The following is a 9,664-nucleotide window of genomic DNA, read 5'->3' as shown; positions in this document are numbered from 1 at the left end:
AGTGGCCCTGGGTGTGTCCGTCCCGCCCCAAGTCGATGCCAGGGACAGCGTGATTTAGTGTCCTAGGTCTTTGGTGTGTTCAGATGTGGTGCCCCCCACAAGGTCACGTGTGAGACCATGCAGGAAGGTCTGGGGGAGAAATGGCTGGGCCACAGCCTTGGCCTCATCAGGGAATTAACCCCTGAGGGGATTAACTGAGGGTCACTGGAGGCCGGGGGGTGGCTGGAGGAAGCAGGGCACTGGGGACAGGGCTGGGGGATACACTTGGTGTCTGGGGAGGGGAGTCTGCTTCCTGGGCGTCCTGTGAGCTGCTCCCCTCTGCCACACCCTCTGCCCTGATGTCCAGCCTCCCCTGGAGCCTGAGGAACCAGCCGGCTGTCCCCGGATTGAGACCTGGGAACGGTGAGCCCTCGGGTGAAGGTGTCCTGCTCTAGGGTTGTTTTGGCTGGGTCCCTTCAGCCACCCCAGTGAAAACGCTGACAAAAACAGGCTTCAGGAACAGCCCAGACCAGGGGCTCAGAGGGACAGCTTCCACCGTCTTCCAGGTCTGGAGGCCGGAAGTCACACCTGGAGCCCTGAGCAGGCCGGTTCCCTCCGACACCTGTAGGGGAGACACCTTCCTCACTTGTCGAGCTTTTGGTGTTTTTTGGGGGTGATCTTGGCATTCTTCAGAGGTACCCCCCAATGTCTGCCTCCATTGTCCCAAGGTCTTTCCTCCCTGGGGGCTCGCTGGGACAAGGACATCAGGGACACCAAAGGCATGAGCCTTCCAGGGCAGCCCCTGCCTGTGGTTCCAGTGGAGGGGTCTCGTCCTCAGAGAGCGTGGCTGATTCCATGCAGGAGACCCCGACGGTCTCCACCGCTGCCCTCTCTCCCTTCACTCCTCACCCGTGTCTCCCTCCTCTGCCTCCGGCTGCTGCCAGACCCGCTGTCCACCCTCTTCTGTGTGGGGAGCTGAGAGCTGTCCACCTTCCACACTGCTCCCTGCTCCGGCCATGGCGGTGGCTTTTATGAGCAAAAGCTCTTAGCCGGGCTTCCCCGACCTGGGGATCCTTTCTGAATGTCAGCGCTGGCTCCAGTCCCCCGGATCCAACCAGGGTTACCTGTTGAGAGCCACAGCCGAAGGGGCCCCAGCAAACTTCCAGCTGCCGGCTGATGATTGGCTCACAGCGGCCCCAGCAACATCTAGCTGATGGCTCCTCAGCCCCAGCAACATCTAGCTGATTGGCTCCTCTGCGGTGATGCTCATTGGGCTGTTTCCCTGCCCTTTCAGACCACGGAGCTGCTCATTGGGGGACTTTTTTGGCTCTGCCCACGTGACCCAGCCAATCGGCCTCAAGAGCAGGAGGATTGTGGGAGGTGGAGAGAAGCTTGTGGGGGAGAGAGAGGCTTGTGGAAAGCCGGTGGTGGCAGTTGAGGCTCTGAGGGTTTTTCCTGAGAGGCTATTTTGTTTGGCGTGTGTGGTTCTAAAAATAAAGTTAGTTTCTTTTGACAAGTGGCTCCTGATTGTGCCCAGCCAGACTGCGGCAGTTACCCAATAAATGGTCCTGAGCCAGAGGTAGCTCCCGGCCTGTCCCTGGCCACCAAGTTCAGATTGTGTCATTTAACCCTTAACAACCTCGGGAAAGCAGGGTCCTGTCATCACTCCTTACAGACGGAAACCTGACGTCCAGCAACTTAAGGGGACTGTCCCCAAATACACAGGTATTAAACTGAAGTGGGGTTTGAAAGACACACTAGGTGGCTTCAAGGCTTGTCCTCTACTTACACGGCCGCCCTGAATCGTCTCAGTGCCCCCTTTGCTGACTGTCTCCATTTCCCCAGTCTCCTCCCTCGGGATCGTCATCCAAGTCTTGGTCTTCCTTCCTTCCTTCTCTCTCTCTCTCTCTCTCTCTCTCTCTCTCTGTCTCTCTCTCTGTCTCTCTCTCTGTCTCTCTCTCCTTTTTGGGATCCATCCCTCTTTTTATTCCTTTTACAACCAACATTCAGCTCAGCGTCTCTGGGTCTGTCTCAGTCAATCTGTGTGTTTCAGTTTTGAATAAAGTTGGTCTCCATCTTTGGTGAAGGTACCCAGTCATGTTCATAGAATAAGGCCTGAGAACAGAAAATCACAAAAGAAAAGAAGACCTCACCTATGATGTCCCCACCCTTCAGCCCACCTCTGCAACAGTTTTCCAGGGTATAAAAACTTTCAACAATTTTAATTGTGTGTTCTTGTCTCAAAATAAAATTGAAAAGGGCTGGGGATGTGGCTCAGGGGTTAAGCAGCCCTGGGTTCAATACCCTGGTTTAAAACAAATAAACAAAAACCCCATTTGAGGGACTGTGTGCTCGGGGAGTCAGGTCACTTTTCCAAAATTATTTGGATTTACCAACTAAAAGATGTGAAGGGTGGGGAGAGGTGATAGAAACTTGCAAGGTATGCTTATGACATTTTGGGGTGTATCTTCTAATGTTTTGGTAGTATTGCCCTTATGGGTTTTTAGAATAATTATACTCTAAACATTTTGATGTTTCATAAAAGTTCTGTGCTTTTTTTTTATTAAATGCACCCAAGCATTTTTTAATACTTTCCTTAAAAAATTTTTTTTTGGGGATGGACACAGTACCTTTATATTTTTTTTAATTTTATTTATTTTTTTAAGAGAGGGAAGAGAGAGAGAGAATTTTTAATATTTATTTTTCAGTTTTCAGTAAACACAACATCTTTATTGTATTTGGTGTGGTGCTGAAGATCGAAACCAGCACCCCGCACATGCTGGGCGAGCGTGTTACCACTTGAGCCACATCCCCAGCCCATTTTACTTGTTAATTTTTATGTGGTGCTGGGGATCTAACCCAGTGCCTCACGCATGCTAGGCAAGCCCTCTAAAACTGAGCCACAACCCTGGGCGATACTTTCCTTCTTAATAACTTTATTTTATTCATTTGTTTTAATGTGGTACTGAGGGTTGAACCCTGCCTGACACTTGCTAGGCAGGTGCTCTTCCACTGAGCCATAACACTAGCCCCAAGTTCTGTGCTGTTGATCAGGAAACTTACACTCAAAAAACATGAGTTTGGAATATTAGTGAGTAAGAGGGCATAGCCTCGAAAAAAGTCACTATTCATCCATAATTGTCAATATTCATTAATTAACTTAATGACAATTCAAAGTGGTCCCCTGAAGAAAGCTTGGATATTCTGCTAGAACAAACGTCAGCAATTCTAATAAGGACAGTAGACAGCAACCATCTCCAACCACAACCCAGACATCTGCCATCCAACCCCCACTCCACATCCAAACTTTTCCGGGGGCTCAGTGTCCTCATTTGTACAATGGCGGCTAGGAGGATCTACCCACCGTGTTGGGGGAGAAAACCCAGTGGACACAGGAGGAGAGAGTAGGATGGGGCTTGCCCGCGGGAGATGCCCTCCTGCCTTGGCAATGTCATTCTAAGCCACACTTAAGGACAGTCCATGGTTCTAGTTCTCAAGAAGAATCTACTACTTGTATAATTAGTAAAGAAATGAATATTACTTAATATCAGAACAGGAAAGTGTGTGTTCAGCAGAGGCAAAGAAAAGGCAGGGAAAGGAAGGAAGAAGAAGAGATGGGCAAGTAACCCCAAGGCCCAGGACGGGAGCAGGACCACTGCAGGGTGAGCTCCCAGTCGGCCACCTGTGCAGGTGGGCAGGGAGCCGCGCTGTGGCTGGTGAGAAGGGAAGGTGGGCTTTCAGTGGCTCCTGGAGTGCAGGAGGAGGAGCAGGCGGTGCAAAAAGACAAACCTGTGTTTGGAAAGGAGTCCAGGCCACTTGCCCTGGAGCAAGAGTTGAGCCAAGCCTGGCACCAGACCACTGTAGGGTAAAGTCCTCTGAGCCAGGCAGGGATCCCACGCGGCATGGGGCCAGCGATGACGTTGCGAAAAGGGTACCCTGGACGGGGAAGCCTGGCGGGGAAGGGCTTCTCATCCACTCACATAAAAGTCACCATGGATGGCCCTGAGGCCACTGCGGAAGGTGGACACCACTCTGCACACCACACAGGAGACAGAGAGGGGCACCTCCAGGCATCGAGTGCACATCAGAGGTGAAGAGCGAGGGACCAGAGGTGAGAGGACAGAGGGCCTCGGGTTCCACGCGGTCTGTCCTCTGCATGCCTACAGCGCATGCTCTCTGAGGACCCCTCCACTCAACCAGAGGCAGGGGGCTGCCCTGGAAGGCTCATCCTTGGGTCTCCCTGACGTCCTCGCCTCCTGCAGGACCAGAGATGAGGCCCAGGAGCGGAGCTTTTTGGGTGGCCTTGTGGCTGTGGGTCCTGTGGACACTGGGTGTGGCCTCGGACTCCAGGGGGACAGTGCCCAGGCGCTGCCTGCTGTCACACTACCGCTTTCTGGACCCGAAGGCGCTGGCGGCAGTCAAGGCGCTGAGGGACAGCTACGTGAGTGGGGACCGCCCTCCAGCCCTGCGCCCAGCCCTGAGCCCACCAGCGGCCAGCGCGCGCCCATCTTTGTCCCCAGCGCCCCTGCGACCAGCGCTGAGCCGCGCCTCTGGGACTGTGCTGCAGGATTCTGAGCAGGACGCTCCCCAGAGCCCGAGCTCCAGCACCACCCTGGCTGGGCGCCAGCGGAGGGGCGCGTCGCGCTGGGCGGCGGGGGGTCCCGGTGGCGGCGCCAGGCGGGGCCCGGGGAGCGTGGGGCACATCTCAGCCCCGACCCCGCGTCGCAGAGCTGCTGCGCCCAGGGGACCACGGGGGAGCCACCTGGCCAGACCCGCGCCGCGTCCCCACATCCTCGCGGGCTCCGCGATTAGGTGCCAGCCTCACCTGACGCTTGTCCCGCAGGAGGAAGAGACCCTGAGCTGGAGGCCACGCAACTGCTCCTTCCGCCCCCGGAGGGACCATCCGCGGCCCTCGGTGAGGCCAGGTGCCTGGGAGGGGGCGCGGGGCGCTGGCGCGGCGACTCTAACTGCCATCGGGTCTCCACAGTCCTGTGCTGGGCTGCGCCACGTGGCCCGCAGCATCGCGGACGCCCAGGAGGTGCTGAGGGGCCTGCGACACCCGGAGATGCTCCCAGGCACCGATCAGACCCTGCAGCTGTTGGCGGCAGCGGGACGCGACCTGGAGACCTGCGTGAGTGACAGCGATTCTGGTCCTCCTGGCGCCTGCGAACTCTGGGTCTGCGGCAGGGAGGGCCACAGGCTGGTTAGGAGGGACGCTGGGGCCGGCGGCTGCCCCACTGACCCGCGTTGCCCCTGCAGCTCCAGCTGATCCCGCAGGGCTCCAGGAGGAGGTCCCCCAGGCCACCGCGGAGGCGTCACAAACCCCGCAGAGCTGTGAGTGCAGCGGGCAGTGCAGGGCTCCCACCGAGGGGACAGCAGCGGGTGGAAAGATAACCAGGAGCCTGGGGGCCACGGGGCCCTGTCCAGGAGGTCCTGGGGAAGGACAGTCCTGACTCCTGCTGGCTTCCAGGACTCGCCTCGCTGCCATGAAGCCTCTGTCATCTTCAACCTGCTGCGCCTGCTCACGCGGGACCTCAGGCTGGTGGCGCACTGGGGACCCTGTGTCTGACCTGCTGGGCTTCGCGGGGATCCTGAACCTGGAGCCACTGGATGCTGGGCCCTAGACGGGCATGTCTCTTGGCCAATGGACGCTGAGGCTCCAGACACTGGCCCCACCAGGACCCACTGGCACCCGCTCTTCCCTGAGAGAAGTTGTGGGTCCCCAGGATGCGGGGCTTTATCGTGGATGAATGACCTCCAGTTATTCCAGTGGCTAGTAAAGCAGAAGAGCCTTGAACTTGGGCACGACCCTCGCTGCCTTCAACACTGAGGTTGCCAGGAACCTCAACCCACTTCAGGAATCGTGTCCCTTGATTGGGACCCTGGAAGCCGCCTTGAGAGTCTGAATCTCTGAGTCTCTGACCGACATCCAAAGGGCCCCCATTCATGAAGGAACTGGGGAGTGAAGGGCACCTGGTCCTGGATTAGTGTCTTCCCTGGACTCTGTTACATGTGTGTTCCTTGTACTGTGAAGTCCCTGTTAGCGCTCCTGACCCCTGTTGTTAATTTATTACAGTTCATACACAGTGTTGCCTTCCATCTTTTCTGTTCTGTGTTTTCATTTGGACTCTCCCTTGACAGCAAGAAGGACTGATGCTCAGAATCAGGGGACCTGAGGTTCAGTTCTGACCCTGCCATTCAATTAGAGCTACTCCAGGAAAGTGAGTTCTGTGGGAGGCTCAGTCTCCCCATCTGCACAGAGAGGGCGACTGCTTCTCTTGCAAAGGAACAGCACACCTGGAAGTGGTGTTTGTAAGGTCCTTGCTGACATCCTCGGGGTCTTCCCAAATGACCTCCATCAAAGGAGCCTGTGCACAGGTACAGAAATACTCGGATTAGTGCTCTTGGTCCAAACCAGGGGACTAGCCCTCCTGGCTGCCACCTGCAGCCTCCTCCCCAAGGCCACACAGCTCCTAAGGTTGGAGCCAGGATGGAAGCCTACAGTCCTTGAGCTCCAGAGCGATTGCAGGTCACTGCCTGGGCTGACTGTCCAAGCAGAGGACAGGGCATGTGGATCAGTGGCAGAGCAGTGGCCAGCACGGGCAAGGCCCTGGGTCCCATCCCCACACCACACACTCACACTCACACACTCACACAGACAAAAGCAGTGTGGTGCCAAGGGATTTGCAATCTGTGACAATGTGCAGATTTGCAGTTGGGACAGTGTCTCCTCCAGGCAGGATTAAGGCTCCTGTACTGGAAACTGAACTGGGAGGTGCATTGGGCATGTCCTGCTCTGATTTGGAAGCCGTTGTATGAATCAGAGCTCAGAGAGTGTGACTGTGTATCCGTTTCCTGGAAGTGTGAATGAGGGACATAGTTTTTGGGATGGAGGCAAGTGTCACAGAGGACTGTCTTTTCTCACAGTCATGAGCTCTAGGTCCAGGAGACCCAACCACAAGGGAGACTGGGATTGGCCTCCAAGTGTCAGAGGAAACACTCATAGTCTTGACCTCACTGCTTCCTTGCTGTGTGTCCTTAGGCAGGTCTCTTAACCTCTCTGAGATTCTGCAGTTTACTACTTACTGCAAAAGGAGGCAAGCCACAGTGCTCCCTGGGTGCGAATGTGCATGTCCAGTTCCAGGTGAGATGAAGCATCTTGAGCAGAGCTGGACATGACAGGGCTCAGCACAAGGGGTGGCTCTCCTTCCCTGAGTGGGCTCCGTCCCTCATTCCCCTGGCTCTGTGCTCAGAGCCTCTCCTCAGGACCTGCCTGCTGCGCACGCCCTGCTGTGCCCCTGCCTCTCCGGTTTTGTTTTCTGTTACTTGACACAGCACAGGGCAGCTGCCCAGTTGCCAATTGCCCCTGCAAGGAACAGGGCTCAGGAAGGACAGTTTCGAGTTCTTTCCAGGGCTCTGTCCCTGGCCTGCTCTGGGCAGCAGGTGGAGAGGGGTGGGGCGCTCTGGCCTCCTCACTCTGGACCTTCCCTTCCTGACCCTCTGGCCCACAGCCTCCGCCCTGGGCCTCCCCCTCTGGGAATTGCAGTCCTCAGGGCAGCCGCTCCCTGGGGTGCCCTGCCATCTCCTCCCTGCAGGGGACATCCTGCCCGAGGCTGGTCCCCATCTCTCTGTGCACCCCAGTCCTGGGTCCCTCCCAGCAGCCACCGGAACCCCTTCCTGTGACCCGGGGCCGCCCCAGGGCTGAGGGTTCCCTGGGAGTCGCGTGCCGTGGCCAGGCTGAGTCCCTGTCCCTTTCCCTTTCGCTTCCGCTGCTCACCTGTGCGAGGCCCCGCCCCCGGGCTTCCCCAGCCTGGGCTCCCCTGGTGGCCAGCGCAGGCCTGGGCGCATTTTCGCTTTTCCTACATCAGCTGGGGCTGCCCTGAGCAGGGATAAAAGCTGCCCCATGGAGCTGCAGGGACAGTCCACCCTGCACCACGGGGACAGAAGCTGGGGACACTGCAGCACCCAGACCCAAGGACCTCGGGAGAGAGCCTGGACACAGCCGCAGGTGCACCCTGTGTTCCCATCGCTGACGGCCACCAGACCCGAGGATGAAGCTGGGTGAGCCCCACAGCGTGGCCCGGGTCACCGTCCCCACTCCCCGCTCTGTCCTCGCATCCCCAGCCCCTGACCCTGTCCTCCCGTGGTCCAGGCGCGGCTGCAGGCTGCTGGCTCCTCCTGACGCTGACGTCTGCGGTGCTGACGAGGACACGGGCAGTTCCTGTGCCCAGTCCCCTCAGCGCCCACCCAGATGCCAGGGACTGTGACATGGCCCAGTTCAAGACTCTGGCCCCACGGGAGCTGCAGGCCTTCAGGAAGGCCAGAGACGCCTTTGTGAGTGTCCCTGTCCCTCCTGCCTGTGCCCCGGCCTCCTCCCTGGGCCTCCCCGTGCAGCTCTGTGGGTGGCCCTCAGCCTCCCTGCAGGGTGGCCTCTGCCCTGTCCACCCTGGGCTCCCTCGCGCTCTGGCTGCTCTGGGCGACCTGAGGTCTCTGTCGCAGGGAGCCTGCCCTTCCCCTGAGGGAACCTGCCCTCTTCCTACCGTTGGCCCCTCCAGGCCCCTGCCGTGGTCCAGCCTTCGCCCTCCAGTGTGGGCTAACCTGTGCCCTTGCTCCCCAGGAGGAGTCCCTCTTGCTCAAGGACCTCGAGTGCCGCTCCCCGCTCTTGCCCAGGCCCTGGGACCTGCGGCAGCTGCAGGTGAGCTGGCAGAGCCAGGCCAGCCTGGCCTCCGGGGCCCACTCAGCGCCTCCCAGGGACCCTGTCCTTCTCTCCGGTCCCTCTCCCTCCCTGCCCACTGTCCCTCCCCAGTCCTGCCTGCTCTGCTGTGCCCTCTCCCTGCCCCTCCCCCTCCCCTCCCTGCCCTCCCTCCCTGTCCCTCCCAGCTCTCTCAGGGAGACCTCTCACTGTCTCTGTCCCCCTCAGGTGTGGGAGCGCCCTGTGGCCTTGCAGGCAGAGCTGGCCCTGACGCTGCGGGTCCTGGGGACCATGGCCAACTCGACCCTGGGGGACGTCCTGGACCAGCCCCTTCACACGCTGGGCCACATCCAGTCCCAGCTGCAGGCCTGTGTGAGTCCTGGGGTCCTGGGCGGCTGGGTCATGGCTGTGACACCCGCACGTCCCCTGTGCCCAGGCCCACTTCACACGCCCTCCTCTGCCCACAGGCCCTGGCTCAGCCCACAGCAGGCCCCAGGCCCCAGGGTCGCCACCGCCACCGCCTGTCCCACTGGCTGCAGAGGCTGCAGCAGGCCCCCGAGAAGGTGAGTGGGTGTCAGAGGACGGGGCTGGAGCAGCTGGCCCTGGCCACGGCAGCCACTGAGCCCCTCGTCCCCACAGGAGTCCCCCGTCTGCCTCGAGGCCTCCGTCACCTTCAACCTCCTCCGCCTCCTGGTGCGCGACCTGAAGTGTGTGGCCAGTGGACACCTGTGCGTCTGACCCACACCCTGCTGAGCCGTCGAGGAATCTCAGGTCTCATCTGTGCAGCGATGACACTCCTTAATTTATTGTCCCCAGCCCTCCACGTGGCCTTATTTATTTGTGTGACTCCCAGACTCAGATCCAATGAATTTTGTTTATTTTTCTACTTTTGTAAACATTGTGTAAATAAACGGCGAGTCCCAGGCTCTCCTGTGAGGCCCGTGTCCTTGTGTGTCCTGTTGGTGGCCATCTCTGTCTCCCCCACCTGCAGCT

The 9,664-nt window shown here is 58.6% G+C and overlaps 2 protein-coding genes across 2 annotated transcripts; both read left to right on the top strand.

Moving 5' to 3' along the window:
• Window positions 1-3,975: 3,975 nt before the first annotated feature.
• LOC124089858 (interferon lambda-4-like) lies at window positions 3,976-5,548 on the top strand. Its single transcript, XM_046440090.1, has 6 exons — window positions 3,976-4,090; window positions 4,242-4,420; window positions 4,823-4,894; window positions 4,967-5,110; window positions 5,239-5,313; window positions 5,450-5,548. The coding sequence occupies exons 1-6, from the start codon at window positions 3,976-3,978 to the stop codon at window positions 5,546-5,548; spliced, it is 684 nt and encodes a 227-aa protein (XP_046296046.1).
• Window positions 5,549-8,030: 2,482 nt separating this feature from the next.
• Window positions 8,031-9,409, top strand: LOC124089857 (interferon lambda-3-like). The gene is made up of 6 exons (XM_046440089.1): window positions 8,031-8,040; window positions 8,132-8,313; window positions 8,597-8,674; window positions 8,900-9,043; window positions 9,139-9,234; window positions 9,311-9,409. Exons 1-6 carry the CDS (start codon window positions 8,031-8,033, stop codon window positions 9,407-9,409), a joined length of 609 nt encoding a protein of 202 aa, XP_046296045.1.
• Window positions 9,410-9,664: the final 255 nt, after the last annotated feature.

Source organism: Marmota monax, unplaced genomic scaffold (assembly GCF_021218885.2).
Source record: "Marmota monax isolate L192 unplaced genomic scaffold, Marmota_monax_Labrador192_F-V1.1 WCK01_AAM20220418_F8-fsc00228, whole genome shotgun sequence".
NCBI classification, from domain to species: Eukaryota; Metazoa; Chordata; class Mammalia; order Rodentia; family Sciuridae; genus Marmota; species Marmota monax.
The sequence above is the reverse complement of the archived record's forward strand: the minus strand, read 5'-3'. Positions and strand labels throughout refer to the sequence as shown.